Source organism: Juglans microcarpa x Juglans regia, chromosome 4S (assembly GCF_004785595.1).
Source record: "Juglans microcarpa x Juglans regia isolate MS1-56 chromosome 4S, Jm3101_v1.0, whole genome shotgun sequence".
NCBI classification, from domain to species: domain Eukaryota; kingdom Viridiplantae; phylum Streptophyta; class Magnoliopsida; order Fagales; family Juglandaceae; genus Juglans; species Juglans microcarpa x Juglans regia.
In genome coordinates this window covers 26446305-26472220 of record NC_054601.1, presented here as the reverse complement: position 1 = coordinate 26472220, position 25916 = coordinate 26446305, and the positions used below count along the sequence as shown (strand labels likewise).

Genomic DNA, 25916 nt, shown 5'->3' with positions numbered 1-25916 from the left:
ATTATTAAAAAGAGTAATACTATATATAATTATATATTAATTAAATAATCTATATTTCTTTTAAAAAAATAAAATTTATTATTAAAAAATTAATTTTTTCTTATATATTTTATATTTATTTATTTTTTAAAAAATTGTAAGCGACTTCTAGGTAGTCTATGATTATAAATATTATTTTTTTATTAAAAATTAATTTTTTATATAAATATCCTATTTATCCATTTTTTTTTTAATAATTATACAATACTTGCGAAGTCTCTTTACTTTGCCCCATGGGATGACAGCTACCTCAAACGAGCCGAATAGAGACTTGAAAGGATATCTGTGTGTATATTTTTTGGATTTTTTTATTAAAATATATTTGTGAATAATTTTTAAAAAACATATTAAATAATAAACATACAAATTATTTTTTTTTTTTAAAAGCACTAATCTGTACACTTTATCAGTACATTTTCTACGTGGAAGTATCATTTTCCATCTGAACTTTCTATGTAAATTTACGTCTATAGATTCTCTCTCTTGTGGATTTGTTATGGAAATCGCTAAAGTGGTTGAGACTTGGGTCTCGATGATGGGTTCAACAATTTTTTTTAATTTAATGATTAAGAAGATATCTTTTAATGTTATGATTTTTTTAAAAGTATTTAAAGATATAAAAGAATGAACGAAAAAAAAAAAACATTTAACCTTATCGGGACTCATCCTCAACCCTCGATGGGTGTAGCACTATTCATTTGTTAACGACGCTTCTAATTACATACATGTATTCTAGATTATTATATATGACATTAAAATATTGTTTCAATAGTGAATTGAGATTTTTTTTTAAATAGTGAATTGAGATGAAAATAGTTGAGATGAAAATTAAAAGTTGATTAAAATATTATCATAATATTATTTTTAAATATATATATTTTTTAGATTTGAAAATGTTAGATTGTTTATTGTATTTTATTTAAAAATTTGAAAAACTTGTAATAATTAGATGATATAAATTAAGGTAATTTTAGACAAGACCTAAACATGCATGCAACTCCACAAACCAATTTTCTCTGCTCTGCCATTAATCGAAGCAAGTGCCTCTTTTTTTTTTAATTGAAACTTGTAATGACTTAATCCTGCAGGTTGCCTTTCCTAATTTGACAACATTGCATCTATGGAATCTACCCAAAATAAAGCATGTATGGAGTAAAGACCCCCAAACAATTCTCAGGTTTCAGAATCTACAAAACATTGATGTTTGGAAATGTGCGAGTCTTAATAGTTTGTTTCCAGCCTCGATCGGTACTTGTCTTAAGCAATTGAAGGAAATTAGAATTAGGGATTGTGGGGTACTGGAGGAAATTGTTGAGGTTGAAGGAGGAGAAGCAGTGGAAAGGAGGTTGGTGTTCGAGTTCCCTCAAGTAACTTCTTTGGTTCTTAAAAATTTATCGAGACTTGAGTGTTTTTACAAGGGAGTGCATATTTCAAAATGGCCGATGCTAAAAGCGATGGAGATTGGCAGATGCAAGAAAGTTGAGGTACTATTTGCTTCCGGACTTGTGAGTAAAGAAACAGTTGAAGAGAGACAGTCTCAGTCGTCAATTAAACAACCTCTTTTCTGGGTGGATGAGGTAAGAAACTATAAAATTATTTAGCTCTCTTAAGATTTTCACATTTAGGTAGAAGACGTAGAACTGACATCATTTTCATGAAAGTGAATGAAAATTTTACATCCCAAAAGTATAAAATCATTTTGATATGTCTTTAATTAAGTTGATGAATTCTGTTAATTAATCTCTTTAAATGGTATACTTAATAATAATATGATAATTACTAAAAAAATACTCAGTTCTCCATATTCTATATATCATGGTTTTCATTATTTAAAGTTTTTACATATTTTTTTATTATTTTAGCCAGTCACATTAGATTATCTATCAGTTTAGCTAAATTATAAAAATAATAGGTTTAAATTTGTTTTGTTATTTCTTTATTTTAAGCCCTCTTCGCCTGCCATAAATCCAATTCAAAATACAAATAGAATTTTTACACTAGAGATTCAAAAGCCAAGAAAGAAGCAAGAAAAACAAATTAAAAAAGGAAGAGGTCCAGTTTGCTTGTTGAGTAATGAAACCAGGAAAAAAAGTTTCAGTTCAAAATCCGAGAATAGAGAGTTACGATTATGATAGAATTCAAGTTCCGTCTCTTTAATTTAATTATTTTAACTACCAGTAATGGAGATGGTAAAATATATTATCTGTGTTCATGTATTTAGTGATATCTTAACTGAAACTCAGTGTTGTGATGAATTTAACAGATGCCATTCCCGAGCTTGGAGGGATTGGAAATTTCTAAAATGGAAAAGTTGGAAATTATATGGAATATCAAGGACTCCCATCAACGCAATATGTACAGCTTTCCAAATCTACTTCATATTGATGTTTCATTGTGTGAGAGTTTGAAAAGTTTGTTTCCAGCAGCCTCAGTTGCTGCAAGTCTCGAGAAATTGGAGTCTCTCATAATAACAGGTTGTGGGGTATTAGAGGAAATTGTCGAGAGAGAAGACGGGACCGATCCAACAACGAGACTTTTATTCCCCAGCCTAATTTGTCTAGGACTTTATGGGTTACCAAAACTCAAGTGGTTTTTCCACGGGGTGCGTACTTTGGAATCGTCGTCGTCCAAAGAATTGCATGAGCAGGGAGGCACTCTTTTCGTGGTTGAAGAGGTAATAGTACAATCAACCTCTCTCTCTCTTAAAATTTTCAGCAATAGAACTGCTCATTCATTAAGCCATGTGGAATTTTCAGCATCTCCACAAACCAATTTTTTCTGCTCTGCTCTGTCCTGTCTTTGTTTGAAACAAGGGACTTAATCTTGCAGGTTGCCTTCCCTAGTTTGAAACTACTGGATCTATATGGTCTACCCAAAATAAAGCATATATGGAGTAAAGACTCCCAATCAATTCCCAGCTTTCAAAATCTACAAGTAATAATTGCTGGGAAATGTGTGAGTCTGAAAAGTTTGTTTCCAGCCTCGATCGTTAGATGTCTCGAGCAATTGGAGAAAATTAAGATTTATGACTGTGGGGTGGAGGAAATCGTTGCGGCTGAAGGAGGAGAAGTAGTAGAAATGACGTTGGCGTTCCCTCAAGTAACTTCTCTGTATCTTGAAAATTTAGGGAGACTCAAGGGAATGCATGATTCAAAATGGTCGATGCTGAAACAGATGCGGATTCTTGAATGCGAGAAAGTCAAGGTAAGAGACTACAAATTATTTAGCCCTGTTAAGATTATCACATTTAGGTAGAAAACGTAGAGGCTGAGGTCATATTCATGAAAGTGAATGAAAATTTTACATTCCAATATTATAAAATTTAGTTAACTAATCTTTCTAAATTATAAATTTAATTATAATACTAATCATTAACAGAAAAATACTCAAATTTCGTAACTATGAGTATCAGGTTCATAAAAATATATATGTATTTTTTTAAAAGAAGAATACACCAATATGTAAGCATATATATGAATTTTACGATTTGGTCTAACAAAAATAGAAAGAGTGATAAATAGTACAACTGTTTGTCTAATAAAATTAAAATCTCTATGGAATAAATTAATTACAGGCCTTTTTAAAGCACTTACCAAAATTTGAAATAATCTAATTTCTTATTTGAAAAATGTTATAGCTACAAAGAGGTCACACATGCAATAATAAATTTACAAATTGATATGGGTTAATGCGGTACGTCAGATTGTAAAGTTATTTTTATTATAAAGTATATCTAACGTATTATATGAAATCACATCAGCTTATTAGTTTTATTTTGTAGAATTTCTTTGTGACTTTAACACTTCTCTTCTTATTTTTATAATAATGATCATGACATAATAAAAGCCAAAAGGCCCAAACTGAAAGTCACTTTTACAAATACATGATGAAATGTATTTATTTTGAACAAACGAATAAAAGTCCTTATTTGAATTGTTTAGTTTTCTTTATATTTAAAAGTAAAACAAAAACTATATATATAGAACATTTTTTTTTTTATTAATTTAAAAGAAGCCGAGCTCTCAAGTTAAAATATATCTGTTATAGTGTGGGATGAGGTATGTGTTAACCACTCTTCTGACGAATTTTATAGCTCTCATTCCCAAGCTTGGTGACATTGGAAATTCGGAGAATGTATAAGTTGGAAATTATGAGCCGGAATGTTACTATTCGAAAATTGTGGCGTTCTTGTTACGCAAGGTGTTTGCACGCCAACGAATCTTATCGGCTTAGAAGAGCATTAATGAGGAAACTCTTCATTGGGAGGAGTATTAAGGCTCACCATCAATCTGCTCAGCGAATTCCACCTCACAGCGGGATTCTAACAAAGACAACTCCAAGGCCGCAGCTGCTCGAACAAACTCTTCATAAAGAAATATTGCAGATGAGCATTGATGAGGAAACTCTTCATAAAGAAATATTGCAGATGAGCATTAATGAGGAAACTCTTCATTGGGAGGAGTATTAAGGCTCACCATCAATCTGCTCAGCGAATTCCACCTCACAGCGGGATTCTAACAAAGACAACTCCAAGGCCGCAGCTGCTCGAACAAACTCTTCATAAAGAAATATTGCAGATGATTCTAGAAGGTTCGCACAGTGTTGAGGTGTCAATCATGAGTGTGTAATATTGGTTGAGAATTGTCTGTAAATATCAAGTGTCATTAGACTATTGTCTTCAAGGAATCTGTAGCCTTTCAAATGTATTCGTGAAATGAATTCAACTCTGTGAAGTATTTTTGCAAACACCTTTCCTGCACTTTTATTTCTATTACTTTTCAAGGCGGCATTAAATGATAGATTCATAAGTAAAACATAATAAATAGTCTTCAATCATCTAATGACACATCATGGGATGATGATAGGATGGTGAGTAGTATTACTCTATTTGAAAAGCAAAAGGGGTAAAATGGTAAAGAGCTACGTGCCTTAATAGCTTCATGGTCAATAGAGGTGAAAACCGACGCCTTCGGTGCGCTTTTTGGGCAAGACTGTTGCCGACGGACGAGAGGAGATATGAAGGAGCAAGCAGCCGTAATCGGTCGATGGAGAGGAGAAAAACCAGTCGTATCGACTCTGGCGGTCACAGTCGGTTCTCAGCTTGAGCTAGTGACGATGGTGGTCTGAGAGAGTAGAGAGAGAGAGAGTTGCAGATGAGAGAAACTGGAAATTGATCGGGGAAGAAGAAGGGAGGTAGAAGACGATATAATATCGAAACGACACCATTTCGTTTTAAATCAAAAGGCGTCGTTTTCAGTTGAGCAAATAACTGCCACACGCCAGCCGGTTCTTCATCTGTTCTGGATGGTTCCTGACTCTGGCGGCCTGTTCCAATCGGTTGCTGTCGGTTTGGTCGGTTCCTGTACCCCCCTAATGGTCAGGGACGGAAGAAAGAGTCGTGAAAAAAGACGGAGCAACCGGACTTTTTGTGTTCCCTACGCTAATTGAAATGGAACTTGATGAATGGCCAGTTTTCAAGTCTTGCTGTGACGTTTCTTACAAGACTACCAAATCTGTTGATGTTTGAAGAATCTAATTGTGGCTGGGAGAAAATATTCCCAGCTTACGAACTTCTTGATCGAGAAAAACAAGCTATGGTAGTCCCACGATTAAGACAACTAGTGCTCAAGCGTCTACCTATGCTTACAGTTACACATTTGTGGAAAGAAAATACCCAACCATGCCCACTTTTTCATAATCTGGAAATTCTCCGACTATCACGATGCGCCAAATTGAAAAATCTAGTGCCATCCTCAGTATCTCTTCAAAATTTGGTAGGATTGAAACTATTGAATTGTCACGAATTGATCAATTTGGTTAAACCCTCAACATGCAGTTAGAACTCTGCTGCAACTCAAAATAATGACTATAAGCAAATGCAAAAGGATTACAGAAATTGTAGCAACGGAAGATGGTGAAGCAAATGTGGCGATTACTCAACAAGTTAACATACTTAGAACTTGAGGGCTTATCAAATCTCACAAAGTTTTGCTCTGGATCAGCTTATAATTCCTTCGAGTTCTCCATCTTTGGAGAATGTAAATTGTAATTGCGAGATGTTGTCCTGAGATGAAGACGTTCTGTCACAGAGCCTTGAGTTCACCAAAGCTACGTTGGAATTAGCATGATCTTAATATTGTCACACATTGGCTTCGAGAGTCAAATCACTATGATACAACTCAATGGTTATTCTAAGAAAGGGTTAAGTCTATTCCCAACTTATAAAACCATGAAGTTTAATCTTTGAATGTAATAATCCGTAACTGCAAGCAACCAATTATATATGTATATATATATATATATATATATTCTCCCACGTCTTAACATACTAGATAATTTAAATATATTAGTATTCGATACAAACTTTGGTGTTTTTAGCAACACTTAATGCTTATTGTTAAGATACAAATAGATAATTAAATATATATTTTTCCATTAGGTTTAATTTTTGGGACAAGTAAAATTGGTGGTTTAACACTCATCAATAACACTAAATTTTCTCTCATTGTAGGTACTGGAAGTGATAAAATATACACGATCCAAAGTAAACCTACTAGGCCCAGTCCAAGGGGGAGGTCCCACAACTAGAAGACAAAGAAAAAGAGATGAATGTGAGACAAGGAAAGTACAAGAAAAAAGAGAAGGTGTCAGCAGAAATGGAAGGTGGATATGGAAAGGAAAAGAAGAAAACGGAAAGGGATGAAAGATGTCAAACATGTACAGGAATGAGGCAAATCCTCACCACTCCTTAGGGACATGCAAAAACAGGGGTACACGAAAGAGGGGGATATAAAATGAAATAGTCAGAAGATTTCAGGAGAATTTTTTCGACCACTTCTTCAGCTTCTTCAACCTCAAGAGAGGAGCTCCAGCGACGAGATCTCTACCAAAAAAATAGAGCTATAATCTCCATTGCACAGAGAGTATGAGAGACTGTAAATAAGTATATTATAGTGGACTCTCCTCTCCCCAAAAACTCCCGTGGACATAGGCTTTATGCCGAACTACGTAAATCTGTGTCTTTCTCTCTCTTTTACATTCTCAATATTTATTTTTTATTCACGGCCATGAATGTACGCACAGCAACATCAGACCACACCGGGGGTTCTAGACTATACTCATCGAGGCCCAGATTGTCATAGAGGGCCGGAGATTACTCTTTCTTCCCTTCTAGACTGTTGTGCAATTGTTGGCATTAACATGTACTATTAAACACAGAGAAAAGAAAATTTATAATTAAAAAAAAAACACGGAAAGCCAATTGAGTGGGATGGCTTTGATATTTCTTTTTCTTTTTTAATGAAAGGCTTTGTTGATGATACTTTGATAATTGAAGCTTTTATTTTTATAAATATGTTGTTTTCTGTCAATGGGAAGGTTGAGAATTCTGAAGAAGATAATCAAGATCATCCTTAGTATGCATGCAGGAGCTGGAATGTCGCATTTTCAATGCAAAATTTGTGAATTCAATTGTGATAGTTTCTTTCTTTTGAAGTCAGTTGGGCAGAGGACCCTTCATTCCCATTAATATTAGTGACATAAAACATAGTTTAATTATGATTGCTTGTTTTATTGTGTTTTATTTATTTTCAAATCTCTCTTTGTACGAGAGAATGCTTAAAAAAAAAAAAAAAAAAAAATTGACATTGTATTGATTTGATATAACTCCTCATGAAGTGTTGTAGTTCGCAATTCCAATGTTGCCGACAAATAAACTTGAATATAATCTTTGGATTATAATTTGACCATTTGATTATGAGTTTTAAGACAGTATTGTGTTTTTCATCATTTTGGTTTGTACAGGATATAATATAATTTGTTGATAAGTCTATTAAGGTCATGTTTGGAAGTGAGATGAATTGTATCTCAAAACTTCTTATAATTTACTTTTCAAATATAAAACACTTTTCAATTGAATATATTCAAGTTTTTCATCTAATTATTACATAATCATTACAACTTTTTCTAATTTTCAAACAAAATACAAAAAAAAAAGAAAAAAAATACAATTTGTTCAAATTTCAAACCAAATATTATATTAAAAAATTGAATTTAAAAATTTTTTAATTTAATAATATTTTTATTCAAATTTTTCACTCTCATTTTCAAAACCTAATAAAACATCTTAACTCAAATTATTTCATTACTATTTACAAACAATTTCATTACAATTCACAAAACTTTCACTTCATCTGGTTACCTAAACATGTAAGTCTTTTGAACTGTGAATTTTGGTCGTCCTCCTGCTGCATGTAGGATAAATAAATTGGTTTAGAATGTTTGTGTAAAGGCAAGTGCTCTTCGTACTTTAAAAGATGTATTTTGAGACCTTTAGAAGTTGAAAATTAAGTGAAAATGTGTCATTTTCTTATGGGATATGATATTGTGTTATATGATCTTTTCTTTTCTTTTTTTCCTTACTCTATCTTGACAGTTAAAATTAAATGAGATTCTATCTTGGATAAATGTTACAATGTATCAAGATTTTTTATTATTATTATTATCCCCATCAATTCATATGATATGCTTTTTTAAACCTTTAACAATCTTAAAATTCATTGTGGTAATTGAACTTATAATTAATAAAAAGAAAATTTTTTGTTTCTTATCATCCCACACATTGTATTTGTTTTTATTTATTTATTTTTATTTATTTATTTGTTTTTATTCCTAATAAACTAATTAAATTTTTTACTTATCACTCTTGTACAACATACTTGCTAAAGAAAAAAAAAAAAAAGTGCCGCCTAGGACGAGTAAAATTGTTTTGAAAAAAATTGAAAGAATATTATTATGAAAATAAAAAAAATTAAATTAAATATTTTTAATTGACGTGGATATGAATTTTTCCTTTCAAAAGAAGAGAAAAGACGCGATGAGGATGCCAATATATTCAATTCATATATGAGCTCGAAAAATAAAAAAACAATCCTATATATAATATACTATTAATTAACACTTCTTCTCTCTCAGATCTACTGTACGGTTCTCGATCATTTTCTCTCGCTCTTTAACAGTCGCCCTCTCTCTTTCTCTCTACTTCGCCAGGTACTCTCTTCCTATATCTCTCCGTCTTAGATATCGTTTGGATTTGAAGATGAATTGAGATGAATTGTGAATAATTGTGAAATGAGTTATGAATAGTAGTGAGATTTATGAGTTAAAATTGATAAATAATAATGAATAGTAGTGAGATGAATTGAAATAAATTGAGATAACTTACGAATACAAATCGGATCTTAGTGTTTTAATTAGAACTTTTTTTTTATCTGTTTTTTGGCTTTTAATCTCATGGAAATTAACTGGGTATGTTTAAAAGGAAAAGGTAGGGAAGGTAGAAGTTAGAAAATAAAATGGATTTTCTGGTGCTTGGTATTGAAGAGTTTTTAACCCGCTAAAGTGCGAGTCTCCATCCATTGTGGTATTACTATTAGGCTAGGTTGAACTGAACTCTGATTTTTTAGGTAAATGCATTTTCGTTGTTCTATTCATGGATTTATCGATGTGAATGATTCATCGCGAGATATATAAAATTCACTGCTTGATTTTATTCATTGGAATAAATATATTTTTCACTTGGTAGAAGTACGTAGTTTGTCTAATGTGAGTTTCTAAAGGAGAAATTTGAGATGGCTTTCAGGGCATTTAGAGTTTGAATTAGTTTAGACTTAGTCGATATTCTTAGGGCATTATGCTTTGTCGAGGTCCTTATGTGCGAGCCCCCACAAGAGTGCTGACTGGAAATAATGTTTCTATCGGTAATAACGGTACAGAGTTTACTTTTTTGGTGTATTTCCAGAAAAGTCACTGAAAGATCTATGAGGATAGGGAAGGAAAACAAAGGAGGTTATGGAAATTGTTCCTTTCTCGAATTTCCACACACCCCCCCCCCTCCCCCCCAAACTATATATTTGGAGTTGTGTGATGGTGTTTTTTAACTGCGTTTTTTTATAGGGATATTGAACTACATTAGATGATTGTTGTATTGCTCACTTAGACTACTCATGGCGAGAAATAGCATAGTTTCCAGTACTAGAGCTGTGAAGATAACAATGACCAGTCGACTAAACGCTTATGACTTTCTTATTTTCATTTTCTTCTTGTTTTTGTTTCATCCTATCCTAATTGTTTAATCCGGTTTGCTTCTGGTTAACAGAAAACAAAGAAAAAGCTTTTTATTGGCAACGTGCTTGCTGGGAAACATCTTGATCAGGCAGCCTCTTGGTTCATGGAATATGGAACAGGAAAAAAAGGAGGAAGCAGAGACTCCTGCAGAGACTCCTACTGAACCAGAATCCAACATGAAGGAAGAAGAAGATAACAAAAACGAATCAGACTCCCCTGTCGAGGCACCTATGAACCAGATTATAAAAAGAAGGAAACAGAGGTATCTACTGGACCAGAGTCGTCAAAAAAGAAAACCCCGAAATCATTAAAGGCTGAATCAAAAATAGCAAAGAAACCTCTTGGTAGTAAATTTTTAAACTCCAGAAAAGATAAAGGTGGTCCACAGGCTCTGTGGAAACAAATAAAAGAATAATAAGCATGTAGTGAAGTAACATAGAAAGCAGCAATAGTGGAGGAGAGGTTAAAAAGCTGAATTCTAGAGAAGAAGGCAATGAGAAGAATGTCAATGATGAAGAGCTTAAGGAGAAAGCCATCAGCCTGAAAATAACCAAGAGAAGAAGATCATTGAGTTGGAAAAGCACAAACAAAAAGAGAGAAACGAAGGAAGGCATCGTATGTCTCAGACAGTGGTACTGAGAGTCAAAAGAACAAAGAAAAACATGATGGTGCTTAGAAGAGCCAACATGATGAGAAGAATAAAGAAAAACTCGGCAGTTTGATATTCATGTGCAATGCAAAGACCAAGCCAGATTGTTTTCGCTATCGTGTAATGGGTGTTTTTAAGAAGGCAATCAAGGAAAATTATAATGAAAAACACAAATTCAAAACAGAACTTACTGTTAAGCAAGTACGATTCACTTTTTTTCTCTCCGGTAGTTTGGGGTCATTGTTTCTTTTGAAATATTAGCATTCAGAATTTTTCTAATTTTTCCCTCCAGGCTAGGAATCTTGAAAAGCTTTTTCGACCGGCTGAAGTTCATTCAACTGTGTTGCCTGTCTGCTCTCCTCAAGTTGCTAGAGTTGGTGACAGTAAAGTTCATGAAATAATAAGAGAAGTGTGGCCCCGTTATCACAAGGAAACACTTGCTAGGGATCCTTATACGGATGGTGATTCTAGTAGATTTCAGTTGCCATCTTATGAAGGTATCATCAGCGTCTGGTATACAGAGACATGGCAACTATATCAAGTGAGGAGACTCCTTGGGACTTTTACTCGGCTGGAAAGGACTATCGAGCTTATGGTCCTCAGGGAGAGCACCTTCTAAGACAGCCTGACCATTTACATATAAATGCTGTCTCCACACAGAGAGAGACTATTCATGCTGATTCTCTCTACTTGAATGAGAGAGAGTACCATGCTTATGGTCTTGGTGCTAACGTGAAACACAATCCACTGTACCTTTTGCAACTGCAACATCAGCTACTGCTTCAGGCCCATATACAAAGGATCCATACGATGGTTATCAGTATGGTGCTTCATCAAGTTCTTATCCTATTGGTGGAACGCACCCAATTGAGAGTGCCAATTTACGCAGAACAGAAACTGATCGATTGGGTAGTATACTCCACATATGCTGCTGATGCTTTATTGCATAAAGACAAGACACATCATTATCAGGCTGCCCGGCCTGAAGCGGTGCCTGTGCCAGTTTCGTCTCGGTACTCATTTGCTGGTCTATCATTCCTACACCGCTTACTGAATTTGCATCTTGAACGTATGTATCCATTTGTATTCGGACTTCTGTTTATTGGCACCTGATGTGCATATGAGGCATTCTTCAGTTGCATAATGTATGGATGAGGGAACATATTTGGGCTCCAAATTTGTACAGAACTGAGTGTAAGTGGCATTTTGGTACCCATCAAAATTCTTTGGTGTTCAGTGGGAAAAAAAATCAGAATTCATTTGTGCTGCCCTATAATTTTTCGAGTATGATTGTAATTCTTTCAGTTAATTGAAAATTATTTTTGTTGTACGATTGTCGGGGTTTGAGATATGTTCAAGGCTGGTTTGGTTACAAAAAATCAAACTATCTCTTCTCATCTCATATAATCATTAAAAAAATTTTAAACTCCCACACAAAATATAATAAATAATTTAATTTTTTCTAATTTCAAAATAAAAATTATATTAAAAAATTATATTTTAATAATATTTTATTTAATTTTTAACAAAATATTTCATCTCATTTTATCTCATCTAAATTACATAATCAAATGAGGTCCTTTTTCGTCTTGAATTGTCAATTGCGATTACTTTCGAAACAGATAAAAAATGTGGGACTATCAAACTTGGTCGATTGGTGTTGGAAGTGTTCGACTTACTCCTTAATTGGTCAATGTTCTTGGGCTGCCAACTGCACATTGTATGACATGATATACTCCTGAATTGCAAGGTAGAAACCTTGAATTTATGTGCAAATTGGTTTGCGAGTGCTCTTAACTTTTGCTCGGAAGTAAAGCCGTCTTGGGCAACCAATTGGATATTCTATGGAAGGAGGGAAGAAAGAAAGAATTCAGATTCAAAATAAGAAGATTCAACCCTTCTTCAAATATGTATTCTATTCGTTTGTCACATCGAATTAAAGATGAAAGGACTATTACGTTAATGACTTGGAAGGTACAATAGAGATGAGAGAGGATGAGAGTCTTGTTGACTGCTGTTAAAAGTGTAACTAGTCTGGTGTGATTTTATTTTAAATAAAATTTAAGAATAAATCAATATGTATCGATTTTATAATTTTAAAAATTAATTTCGTATCGGTTATTATTTTTAATTAGTATTTTTAATTTTATTAATTCTGATCCAGTTTTAATAAAATTAGTATTAGGATATAAAATGTAATTAATATTCTAATATATATTAATATTACTAATATATTATGTATTTATTAAAAAAAATATGTTGATAATTTATTAGGTCATAAAATGTTATTAATATATATATTTTATGTATAAAACATATGATCAAATAAATTTTTTTGTTTAAGATTAAAATTTTATGTTATAAATTATAATAACATTATCTTATATATAATTATAATTTATATTGTTATATATATTATATATATAAATTTTATATAATATTTATACATAATATTAAAAAAATTAATTTAAAATATATAATATTATGTACCAGTCCGATCCTAAAAAATATAGAATCAAAATGAACCAATACCAGCTGGTTTTGGATTTACAAAAATCAGTTCGGACCAGTCCAGTCCAAAACTAGATTGGTTCCACTGATTCAAGCCGATCCCATTTTCTGATTAAATTATAGCAATTTGCTCTTTTTTTTTTTTTTTTTTTTTTTTTTCAAGTATACGTTTGCAGAAGGGAAAGAAACACACGGATCCGTTGGTTGATTTTCTTTGACAATGATTAGCGATGTTGATTCAAAGGAGTTACACACAATCGTTCAACACGAAATCTATTCAATTACATCATACCCTTATACTAAAATGAAAGTGTGAAAATATCAAGATTTCTTATAATTTTTTGACACGATTGTTCATTGGATTTTGAGATTTAGGAAATTGAAAGCGTACTACAAGTTTTATTTAAGAAAAAAAAACTCAAGTGGTGATTCAGCTACGTAATAAATATTAATTTGACTTTTGTTTTTTACTTTTGATTAGTGACAAATAAGTTTGGAAATAAAATTTGTTAATTGATGTGATTGTTATTTATAACTACGGTCTTGTTTGATTTCTTAAATGAATAGAAATTTCGTAAATGAATGGAGATGAATTAAAATTAAAATTAAAAAATTAAATAAAATATTATTAAAATATATTTTTTAATATTATTTTTATTTTAAGATATAAAAAAATTGAATTATTTATTTTATTTTATATTAAAATGTGATAAAATTATAATAATTAAATACGATAACTTAAGAAATTTTTTAAAAATAAATTAGACGTAAGAGAGAGAAATAATAAACGTATAACTAATTTATGATTTTTAATAAAATAATATTTTTTAAATTCAAACACATTAAAATCAAAACAAAAATGAAAGAATTTTTATATAATAGTTGCATAAAAAGGTATAATAGTTGTAACTTAGCTTTACAAAATAATAATAATTTTAAAAGTTAATATTTAAAAAATATTATATTAAATATTTTATTTTAATTTCAACTCATTTTATTTCGATCCAAACGCTTCTATTTATGTCCTTTCATTAATATATTTCCAGTGTTTATCGATTCGAAAACTCTGGACGTGACTTTCAAAGTTTTCAACAAACTAAAGGTCAAAGAAGAAAATGAGTTTTGATTTTAGAAATAAACAATTAATTTCTTTGTATTAGAAAACCATCTTCCGGGTTCGTCAATGCCCATTTTAGCTTTCCTCTGTGTTGGTTTTAACGCGAAATTGCTCAAAGGGAATAGGAAATCACGCGTTCGTTGATTCCTAAGAAAAGAAAACAACTGTTGTGTTCGTCAAGAAAGCACTGCTACATCGTAAAGATGCTACAATTTCGTAGGTACTAGGTTGTTGCACAGAAGGAAGGAAGGAAACATTTCATCGTCTTCGTAGGAAAACAGCTTTTCTCCATTAATATATAGAGCAGAGCAGAGCAGAGCAAGACAATCCTCAGCAATCACAATCCTCAACACGTTTTCTCCGAAATAGGTTGCGACCAAACACCTAAAAAATCTTCCTTTTTGTATGTTTTGATACAAAGGACAGGTTGAGTTTGAAGAGCTCTGAAAATTTTTTAGAGGATAAGTAAATAATTTATCCAGGGTTTTAAATAGAGAAAAGAAAAAAAAAAAAAACAAAATTGGGGTTGAGAGAGAGAGAGAGAGAGAGAGAGATGGGGAACTGCTTTTCGGATGTGCAAGGAGGAAAGCAAGCTGTGGGTGGGGTCCAACAGAGCACCACAGCTACCAACAACAACAATCGCGGCCACAACGACGCTGTTGAGTTCTTCTACAGGTCTCGGGGGCTCCAGCAACTCTTCACCCAAGTCGAGGTAGTGACAGCCATTCTAACGCCTGTATATATAATTTGTACAAAGAAAAATGTTAAATTTTTACTAATATTATTTCAAGTTTTAATATAAATTTATATGAGCTGTGCTGCTCTCTATGATCTACCCCACGGTGGCTCAGACTCTGTTTATCCCCACGTTGGCTGAAATTCGTATCATTATTTATTTTCTATCCCAGATTGGCTTAGGTTCTTACTATTCTCATTTTACCTGATTATTATGTTGGGCATTGCCCGTAAAATACAATGAGAACAAGAATAATATGAATAAGATTATTATTATTATTTTTAAATTGTGGTTACTTTTTTCTTCTTCATTAAAGTATTCCCTGTAATACTATTCTTATTCAGAAACTTGATTAAAAAAATGTTATCCAGAAAGAGTAGATAATAAAATAATAAATATTCTGTATTCGTGTTAGTGTTATTCAGTTATTGTTTTGTTTTCAATACATATATGTGTAAAATTATCAAAGAAGTCGTTTCATTGCATGGTAGAGGATCGGTTTGTGTGTATTTCAAAGGTGCTAAAATGTTACCTCCTTAACGCTTTTCAAGCTATGAGTTTCGCACTTTCGCTTGATAAATGAAGCATGCGGGGCATGCAGGGCAATGTTGACTTTGATATTCTGTCATTTAAATGTTTGGCTTATTACTAGTTTCTCAGAATCGAGAATGGATAGCATGGTCGGGGTTCCATGTGTTTTCGGGCTTAGCTAAACGATGATGTTTTGCTTATACTGTGAAAGGATGGATATCTTCCCCATACATTGTACTTGATTCAAAACTATGGCCATACCTGCTTGTTCTTTGTATGATTTAGTTGCTACCATGGATCCATTTATGAGCCCACCTCAGTTCCTAAGTTGCACTGCAAAATTCTCCTCTTAAGTGTAAACTTTGGTAAGATTTCCATTTTGTGGATGTCAATTCAACTTTGGAGTGTCAGACGAGGCCATTGATTCCAAATTCTGTTTTTTCAATAGAAAAATGTATTTCGTTATTACTTGTATCAGGACCACTAGATGCTTTCGTTTTACTTTTCTTTCTGACATAGACCACCTATTGTTCCGTTCCCTGTTTCGCTTCCCTCGTTTTTTTGGAAATAACAGTTAAAAGTCATGAGATTTAAGGTTTTGAAACTCATACTCTTCTTAAACACTATAAACCAAGCATCAAACGGGCCAAAAGTGTGAATTGACTAAATTGATACCCCACATAGTAACTAACTTCTTAAATTTAAGACTGCAGTCAAACTTTTTAGTCAAGCTAAATATGTTAACGGAATATTAGTAAATTGGAGACTGATGAGGTTGTATGAAGCAACATGCTGCCTTTTAGTATTGTGCAGGAGTTGAATATTCTCATTTTTAAGTGCCAAAGGTTGAAGTGCCACCTATATTCTTGAAAAGTGTTACCTGCCATTTCTTTCATCTCCAACAGATGGAAATTGTGCATTTCTGTTGCCCCTTACTAGAAAGAAATGGGTGGAATAATGGCAAGCTCCAAAGCAGTATATTGCCTGACAAAAACTTTACATGGGAGGGGATCAATTAACTGTATTATAGGAGATTTCGACATCTGGAATTGTTATTCTATCTGCATGCGTGGCTCTTTTGTTTTTAGTTTGTCTTTTTATTTATTTCTGTACTGTTAACTCATTTGTTTTGCTTTTTCAAAATGTATTCATTTATATTTTAATCTGTGCTGCAGTTATCCCTATCAGCATTTAACTTGCGAGATCGTGACATCATTTCGAAGGTATTCCTCTCTAAAAATAACCATATGTTTGATAGTGATGTTTATGAGGGTTTATACTAGCATCTTTCCTTTGCCAAATCTTTTGTTTAGGTGCTCTATTGTCCACCTTCATCACCTATATATTTTCTATGCTTAGCACGGACTTGAAATTATGATCCAAACCACACTTCACATTTGTATTAATTCAAGACTGTGGTATAATATTTCTTGAGTTAACATAATTCTATGAATTAATCAGTTCTAAATTTTGAGAAAACTATCACAATTTTGGTTCATTATGTTGAAGTACATTTTACTGTGTAAGTTTCACTTCAAGATACAACCAAAACATAGGGGAGATTGCATGAGAAGGTGGTTTGTCAAGGTTTAAAAGGGCACGTGAGATGATCATTACTTTATGTTATGTTAAGCTACTATTTTTATATGTTCTGTGTACTTGGGCTATGGCTATTTACCTATAAAAAAAAGTTAAGTTACTATTTTGACAGTATTTTGTTTACATAAGATATTTGTAGTCATACTCTTGTAATGAGCTGGATTACTATGTATGTGGACCGATGACTGTCTTAGTTAGTTTGGGTAATTATTATACACTGATGAAAAACCTGGGTATGAAAACTACAGTGCTTAGTGATATAATTTTGTTTGTTCTGTTTTTGGTGTTCTTAATGATATATTATGACCTAGAGGAAAGAAAACTACAGTACTGGTATCCGTGTTTACTGATTAGGAGGATATATGTCTAACATTAGGACTTTCTGAAACAAGAAATGGATTCCAAATTTGGAGAGTTTCTTGCTTCTTCTGTATCTCTTCAGCTTAACCTTTGGATGACTAAATCCTGGACACTATCTTTGTTTGCTCAAAATTGCTAGAAACTGAGCTAACACCCCAAGTTTCTGGTGTTTTTCTTTCTTCTCAAGTTTAGAGTAGTTTTCGTGGGATTCCTATCCTGTTAGTGTTTGGTTTACATCTACCATAAGTAGTATTTACACGTGTAGCAAGCTGAACTAATTCTTCATGTTGACCCTTTCTGGAAAAAGGTGTTTATAGCTTTCAAGGTTTGAGTTTTTCAATACACAGTAGTTTGTTTATGTGCTCATATGAGATGCATTCATGTTTTGATCAGGATTGTCTTACTGTTGTTTGAGCTAACATAGATATTGTTCTGTTCAGAGTGATCCCATGGCAGTGGTATATGTGAAGAAAATAGATGGAAAACTAGAGGAGTTAGGCCGCACTGAGGTTATACTGAATAGCTTGAATCCCACGTGGATAGAAAAAGTTACAGTTGCATTCCAGTTCGAGATTGTACAGCCATTGGTGTAAGCTTTACAAATTCATTTTAAGTGCTTATAGTTTTGTAGATATGGTTCTTCTTTTTTTTCTTTTTTTTTTCTTTTCTTTTTTTTTTTTATACAAGAACTCCTGTTTTGATTTGACTGCTTTTGACTCACTCGCGTTTCCCTTCTTTATTTTCGCTCCAGATTTCATGTGTATGATGTTGATACCAAATATCACAATATACCTGTGAAGGTACATTATAGTTTCTGCCCTCAAGTATCTAATGTTATAATCTTTGTAGGTTATGTTTTTCCAATTATAATTTGTACCAACAATATACAAGAAAAAGTGTACATGCTAAGCACTTCTGTAGTATCTCTTCCAATACCTTTTAAGTGCTGAATACTGCAATTTGCTAGTTAAACTCTTTTACACTGGGGACTAAGAGCTGGGTACTGGTTTTTCTGAGAAAATATGTTTTGGTTAGATGACATTATACTTTCACTAGCCTGTTCGGTTGATTTTTGTTGATACATGGTTAAACACATTGAAGTGGCAAAAAAACTAATTCGAGAACAATAACTAACGACTATTAGATGCCAACTATTATGTCAGCGTAAGTTATTTGGACAATAGATACATCGTGTAGCTGTATAACTTGTAAGACCGATGTGGGAAAGTACACTCACTGAATGGTGTGCAGCAGTTTGCTTACTCAATCCAGTCACATATTTTGTACATCTATGTGTGTGGAGGGGGGTTCAACTACTTCAATTGTGATTAATGAATAATGTTAAACTATTACTGTATGATCTATAATTTTTCGAAAATCTGTATGAACCATTTTTCTGTTGTGTTTCAGACGCTGAAATTGGAGGATCAAGATTTTCTTGGAGAGGCCACGTGTGTTCTATCAGAGGTATGCTGCCTTGGGATCAATCAGGCTCGTTGAGAATGCATATGCTTATTCACTAAGCTGGTGCAAATTGAGTATAAAATTATATCAATTTTCAGAATTTTTGTATTGAAAGACTACTGTGAGAGCTACTTCCCTAATTTAGTGATATATTAAGATATTAGGTTATCATCGATGCAGTTGAAAAGCATGTTGCAATTGCAGCCATTTTTAATCTTACTGAACATCAAATCCTTCCCCCCTCTTCCATGGCAGGTACTTACCAAACAAAATCGGAGTTTAACCCTTAATCTTCATAGTAAAATTGGGCATGTGGGTTTGAGGAACTTAGGGGTACTCACCATCCATGCAGAGGAAACAGTTGCTTCAAGGAGGGTTGTTGAGATGATACTCCATTGTTCTTACTTGGATAACAAGGACATATTTTCTAAAAGTGTATGTATTTGCAAAGCAGATACCTTCAAGCTTTATGTTAAATATGCATGTATATTCGTTGTTTCTTTTATCCTCAAAATTCATCGCTTTATTGTAGAACCCTTTTCTAAGAATATCTAGAATTGTTGAGAGTGGAGGCTCAATTCCAATATGCAAGACTGAAGTGGTGAACAACAATTTAAATCCAACATGGAAACCCCTATGCCTGAGTATGCAGCAGTTTGGAAGTAAGGTAAACTTGTCACCTTAAGATTTGGTCACATATATTATAGGATATTCTGCTGTTTGGATGACTAAGAAGATGCATGTGGTGCATGAAATTTGACTTGTTGCAGGATAACCCATTGATTATCGAGTGCTTTGATTTCAACAGCAGTGGCAAACATTCGCTTATTGGGTAAGTGGGAATTTAGTTAGTCTGCGGATTCCTTTTTGCTTGTTTTCCCTTGTTATCCGAGTTTAGTCTCTGGCTCTAAAGAAGATACTGTTCTTAAATTTACCTCATCAGTAAACTTCAGAAGTCAGTGGCCGACCTGGAAAAACTTCATGAAGGTAGAAGTGGTGCAAATCTTACCATAACATCTCATCATGGTCACAAGAAGGTACTTATTCATACTTGCGGTAGAATTTATTAAAATATTTCAGTTTATTCTTTTTATTTGAATATGCATTTGTTCAATGATTCATCAATATAGGTTTTGAAGGGAGAGCTGTTTGTGGATCAATTTTGTGAGAAGGAACAATACAGCTTTCTTGATTACGTTTCTTGTGGATTTGAGCTCAACTTTATGGTTGCGGTTGACTTTACAGGTAAGTAATTCCTTGAGGACTATTTAGTATACGCATGATGATTGATTTTTTTTTTTTTTTCTCTTTTTTCTGGTTGTAAATGTTTCGCCCGGATAAGACTCTTATTCATACTTTGAAAATTCAATTTTAATTTGTCCAGCCTCAAATGGAAATCCTCGGAACCCAGATTCTTTACACTACATTGATCCTTCTGGCCAGTTGAATTCTTATCAGAAGGTGAGTCTGTGCATCCTCTGGTGCTTTCAACAGGGTATTATTTTGACTCCAAAACTAGTATAGGTGTATTCTTTGGAACAGAAGATACTAGATTGTTGCCAATGGTTTTTGGATAGATTGGCATGTCCTTCCTCTCCTCCATATCAAGTTACCCTATATGAGTTCATGAATTGTATTTTCATTATGATATTGACGCTCAAAATTACCTCCCGACATATAACACTGACCTGGGAAACTAGCTGTTATCTTGATTTGGTTCATATATATCTTTTGTTATAAAGTTTGGTCCATAGACATGTTTCTAAATTGCTTTCTTTTATTTCTGTTATAACTCAATTTGATCAAGTGGCTAGTTTTCAATATCCAATTTGCTTTCTTGAGCTTTTGAGAAAAACAAGTTTATTTATTCTGGTTTGTTAAGGGGGCCTTCTGTTAGCATGCATTTAAAGAAATTATTGTTGATGGGCGAAGTTGTTATGAGCTTGATAACTGAATTTTTTTCAGGCTATAATGGAGGTTGGGGAGGTCATTCAGTTTTATGATTCTGATAGGCGCTTTCCTGCATGGGGCTTCGGTGGAAAAACATTTGATGGAACCATCTCACATTGCTTCAACCTGAATGGAAGTGCAGGTAGCTTTGAGGTGAGAGGAGTCCATTTTATAATTATTGCTTTGCTGCTTCGTCTCTGATGCAACATTTTGGTTTGATGTACTGGCCTTTCCAGAGAACTATCGCCATCTTGTTTACCCTCCTGCAATAATGTAGTTAATCCCTGATTTTTATTTTTTATTTTGGTTTCAACCTGTGTATCTCATCATTGTTCGTTCTTAAAATTTTATATTTATTTTTTTTGCTTTATTTGATTTTTTTCTTCCTCTACCACTTTTAGTTATGTTGGTCTTGAATAGAGTGTCATAGTCAGCGTCAACCAAGTAAGAAGTTGGTAAAAGCATTAGTTGAAAAAACACCAAGTATAGATAACCATAACACATGCAAAACTGTTATATATAATAATTTTAGATATGCAATTAATAGGTTCTAGAAAGTCTTTATAGTCCTTCTAAAAACTTTTAAGTAAATGAAAACGATGAAAATCAAATGGATCAAGTTATCACCCAATACTCTTGATAATATTATGCGTTACACTCGACGGTGCTTTTTTCTTCCTTGTGAAATTATTAAGATAATGAAAGTGATACCGTTACAAGACTCACATTGAAATCAAGTGATTTGTCATTGTTGCATAGCATACGTATCATCCTTACGAAAACTACATGTTCATACTCCTTAAGTAATGCATTTAGCTTCTGATTTTCAATAGGTTGAAGGAGTTGAAGGCATCATGTCTGCTTATGCAAGTGCTCTACATAATGTTACTTTGGCTGGACCAACGTTGTTTGGCCAAGTGATTAAAACAGCTGCTCAAATTGCAAGCCAATCCGTTTCATACAACAGCAAAAAGTACTTCGTTTTGCTCATTATTACGGTAAATAGAATGGTTAACTTCATTTTGATGTCTCTTTCCACCTTCAATCCTTCACTTGGTAATCAAATAAATTGTCCCCTTTTCTAGGATGGAGTCCTTACAGACCTTCAAGAAACGAAAGACGCTTTGGTGAAGGCATCTGATCTTCCACTATCAATTCTTATAGTGGGAGTGGGAAGTGCAGATTTTGGACAAATGGAGGTATGGCATTGTTTTTCTAGAACTTGAACTTCCCCTCATGTATTAATCTGTCATCTAACTTAGTATTTGTGGCAGGTCCTTGATGCTGATAAAGGACAACGATTAGAGAGCTCTACAGATCGTGTTGCTACACGTGACATTGTACAGTTTGTTCCAATGCGAGATGTTCATGGTAAGTACATAATGGTGTGTGCACGTATGGAGCTAAAAATTGGGTCCAGATGCCTGTTTCTTTACCAAACTGAGGAGGGGGAACCGTCATAAAAGGTCGTTCTTGGTGCAATTCAACTAAGAGATTGTGACCTTGTGACTGAGAGCCACAGTGGTAATGATGTACATCTTCCCTATTCTCAGAATAATAAGCAAGAACGAATGTTTGCTTCCAGCAAAAAAGAAGACCGTTTGTTTCCTGAAAAAGGAAGTAAACTGTTGAGGAGGGTGACGCATGGGCCTCATGCACCAATCAGAATAATGATCTTGTGGTGGTGGATGGAAGATCGGCAAGCAGCCAAATCAAAGATAAGGCACGTGGTGGTCATAAGTGGATTGACAAAAACGAATTGAGAGTAAATACTTCCAGCAAAAGGGTGCCAGGGTGCCAAAAATGGAAGTGAAAACGAAGTAAAAACAAAATGAAAGGACTGGAAAACACTTTAGGGACTTGAGGTGCAAGTAAAGGAGAGTTAACTGCCAAAAAGAGAGCAGATGGTCGATGCCTGTCTTTGTTGGCGAGGGGCAGTATGTGTGGTTGTTTGGTACCTGAGGGGTGGCTGTGGGTGATCAAATGGTGGGAATCGATTCTGTATATTGTGGGCTTGTGGTGGTTGGAACCGGTCGGACAGTAGTAGAACTAACCTCCAAGACTTAAACTAGAGACAAAAGGAGGAGGGGAAGACTAGGGGGGAAATTTTTAAAACAATGGAAAAATGGAATGAGAAGATCTAGATTAGGGAGAAGAGAAAGGAAGGAGGGAAAGGGGAGGGAGAAGTTGGGACGGACTTCGTTCTCTGCTTTTTAGAGACAGTTTAGAGCTTTTTTGTGGGGAGAGAGAGCAACAAAATCACATCGTTGATTGCAATCCCTAGTTAGATAATTATTCATTGATGGAGTGAAGAAAGGATTAAAGGGTGGGTTTGAACACAGAAATTGTATTTGACGGAGATGTTGCATGAACTGCTGTTGCCACCACTGTCTTGGACCTTTATTTTGCGTTTTTTTTTTTTTTTTTAATTTCAACTCGTTATGGGTTAAACATTGACCGACCAACACCAAACAGCTTGGCTCCATTTACAACCCAAAAGTCAGTTCTACTTCATTTGTCCGTTGACGTTTGTATCATCTGTTTGGGCCTATTGACTTTTGTATCAGCTGGCATGAGCAGTTTCCTTTTACTTTTATCTTGTTGCAGCTGTTTTGTTTTTGCTTGAACTCCATTTTACTTCAACTATAACATAGTTGTGGTATGTGCAGGTGGGCAGATTTCTGTGGTCCAGGCTCTTTTGGAAGAGCTACCAGGACAGTTCTTGACGTACATGCGGTGCAGAGATATCAAGCCACGCCCTCTCCATGAAGCCCAAGCGTCTGGTACTTAAGTATATGCCCATGCGTTTGGATAGGGTCAAGTAAGGTGTGATACCGCTGATCAACAGGCGCAACTGCCAATGTTTTCTGAAGTCTGTCCCACTGATAGATTGACCCGCCTGAAAGTAGGTGTTTCCTTTTTCCTTCGAGGGTGTGGGCAAGGAGTTGCAGTTTTAATGCCAAGAAATAGAAGGGTATATCAGATTGTTCGACGTCGCTCTCTCCCCTCGAAAGAAACCCCCACCGAGAGCCTTTCCCTCTCCCACTGACGCTTGTCTCTTCTTTTGCTCCAAGTTCTTTTTTAATCCGCGCTAGCCATTGAAGGCCAGATACATTGTATTTTATCCATTCAACAATCTCACTTGCACACCACCAATGGAAGCATCAGTTCTTGATCATCGACCTATTCCACCATCCAAAAGAAGTCTGCCGCCTGTGCGTACATGGTTGTCAAAAGCCATTTGCAGCAACCACTATGCCGCCCATATGGTAATGATTTTGGCCCTTTTTTTAAAGCCACTCTCTTCTAGTTGGTCGCTGGTTGGCTTACTAGCATTTGTTGTCCTTATTTTCTTCATTTGCAGCCATGGATGCACCACCAGGCCAACTGTCTCCTCATTGAGTGTACGACTCACTCTTCTACCGTACGTTTTGATCAATGCATGAGCCATACGTGCCATCGTCAGTGCATATGGTCCTGATCATGTACCGCCACACCACCACCCTTCACGCCCCTACCTTCTATACCTTCACTTCTGTAACTTTTATTTCCTTTTTATTATTTTCTTCTTCTTTTGTTTACGTGTTTATGATGGCCAACTATGGGACCAGACTAATTATCTGATACCATTTTTCGAGTCGTGTTTATTTGATTGTTTTTTCATTTTTTTTTAGAAAATGTATTCATATTTTCCTTATTAATATAATAATTTCGCCCCGAAAAAAGTTACGTCCGAAGAAACTCATTGTATCAATATTATTGACTGCGAGCTTGTACACCAAGTTTTTCTCTTATAACATCCAATGGTACACGTGGTTCTTTTCTTTTGACTATAAGAATTCTAAAGTTCAAAGAGCTCAGCTCAAATCAAGTACTTAAGATTCGTTTTTCTTATTTTAGGCATAAGAATTAGCCTCGTTTATTTTCACAATTGCTCTCAATTCATTTCATTCTATCTGTGATCATTATAAATTTTTTAAATTTTCATACAAAATAAAATAAACAATATAACTTTTTCAAATCTCAAAATAAAAATAACATCCTAATTTGCTTTTCCTCAAAAATTTTATTTAACGTTTAATTTTAATCTTAATTTATCTCATCTTATATGCGAAAACAAACGAGACAGTCTAGTTTATTATCAATCTAACCTAAAGTTTATGGGGAAAAACAAATTAGGATGTTATAAATTAAATATCCTAGTTTGTTAGAGTGCCTAGTTGAAATTTGAATACCTATTTTCCTTTAATATATGATGGTTTTGGGACCCTACTTAAACATGCTTGTAATGCTACTTTGTAATTGGATGCTCAAAACAAATCACTTTACAATTAATACATGAGGAGTGCATGAAAAGCTAGAGAATAAAAAGTTAAATAAATTAATGTCCCATGCTCATGTTCCTTGGAAAAATCAACAACTTATAAGAGATGCGCGCAGTTTTTCTAATGATCTAATGGTTGGCTAAGCAGTCGGCCGGGGTTGGACGCCGAAGCTAATAAAAAAGAAAATTATTCGCGCCTCACTAAAGCCAGTACTCTAGGCTATGACGGTGCATGAGATTCACGTACCAATCAGTACCATGCATGCGGCGGTTGGAAGTTTGGAAATTCAACGGAGAGTTTGATGCACTTGTCCGTTGGCGGTGATGTTGGGTAGAAGTACTTGAAGATCAACAACGTCCGAGAAATTCCATCTGTGAGTTTGAGGTATATATAAGACCACTGGTATTAGATTAGCTAAGGTCTCGTTTATTTTCAGGAAACATCTTATCTCATCTCATCTCATCTCACTTCATGATTACAACTTTCTCAAATCCCTATACAAAATAAAAT

The 25916-nt window shown here is 34.0% G+C and overlaps 3 protein-coding genes across 6 annotated transcripts; all 3 read left to right on the top strand.

Moving 5' to 3' along the window:
* Nucleotides 1-901: 901 nt before the first annotated feature.
* LOC121262220 lies at nucleotides 902-4507 on the top strand. Its single transcript, XM_041164615.1, has 4 exons — nucleotides 902-1616; nucleotides 2303-2713; nucleotides 2869-3243; nucleotides 4133-4507. Exons 1-4 carry the CDS (start codon nucleotides 1482-1484, stop codon nucleotides 4505-4507), a joined length of 1296 nt encoding a protein of 431 aa, XP_041020549.1. The 5' UTR covers nucleotides 902-1481.
* A 1-nt stretch (nucleotide 4508) lies between these two features.
* On the top strand, nucleotides 4509-12075 carry LOC121262409. 2 transcript variants are annotated; one of them, XR_005940095.1, is made up of 4 exons: nucleotides 4509-4646; nucleotides 9013-9087; nucleotides 10196-11014; nucleotides 11106-12075. XR_005940095.1 is itself a non-coding variant. In XM_041164881.1 (2 exons), exon 2 carries the CDS (start codon nucleotides 11339-11341, stop codon nucleotides 11924-11926), a length of 588 nt encoding a protein of 195 aa, XP_041020815.1. In that variant the 5' UTR covers nucleotides 10076-11014; nucleotides 11106-11338; the 3' UTR covers nucleotides 11927-12075. The 2 variants fall into 2 exon arrangements, 1 of the variants encoding a protein (XP_041020815.1); XM_041164881.1 differs by lacking the exons at nucleotides 4509-4646; nucleotides 9013-9087 and having other exon boundaries at nucleotides 10076-11014.
* Nucleotides 12076-14431: 2356 nt separating this feature from the next.
* On the top strand, nucleotides 14432-24728 carry LOC121262407 (protein BONZAI 3-like). 3 transcript variants are annotated; one of them, XR_005940094.1, is made up of 17 exons: nucleotides 14432-15153; nucleotides 16884-16931; nucleotides 18108-18256; nucleotides 18419-18467; nucleotides 19078-19134; nucleotides 19387-19566; nucleotides 19664-19798; nucleotides 19902-19963; nucleotides 20075-20168; nucleotides 20262-20376; nucleotides 20516-20592; nucleotides 21097-21234; nucleotides 21915-22079; nucleotides 22167-22280; nucleotides 22356-22452; nucleotides 23751-24350; nucleotides 24446-24728. XR_005940094.1 is itself a non-coding variant. In XM_041164878.1 (16 exons), the coding sequence occupies exons 1-16, from the start codon at nucleotides 14995-14997 to the stop codon at nucleotides 23870-23872; spliced, it is 1761 nt and encodes a 586-aa protein (XP_041020812.1). In that variant the 5' UTR covers nucleotides 14432-14994; the 3' UTR covers nucleotides 23873-24728. The 3 variants fall into 3 exon arrangements, 2 of the variants coding, with proteins under 2 accessions (XP_041020812.1, XP_041020814.1); XM_041164878.1 differs by having other exon boundaries at nucleotides 23751-24728; XM_041164880.1 differs by having other exon boundaries at nucleotides 15072-15153; nucleotides 18061-18256; nucleotides 23751-24728.
* The last annotated feature ends 1188 nt before the right edge of the window (nucleotides 24729-25916 follow it).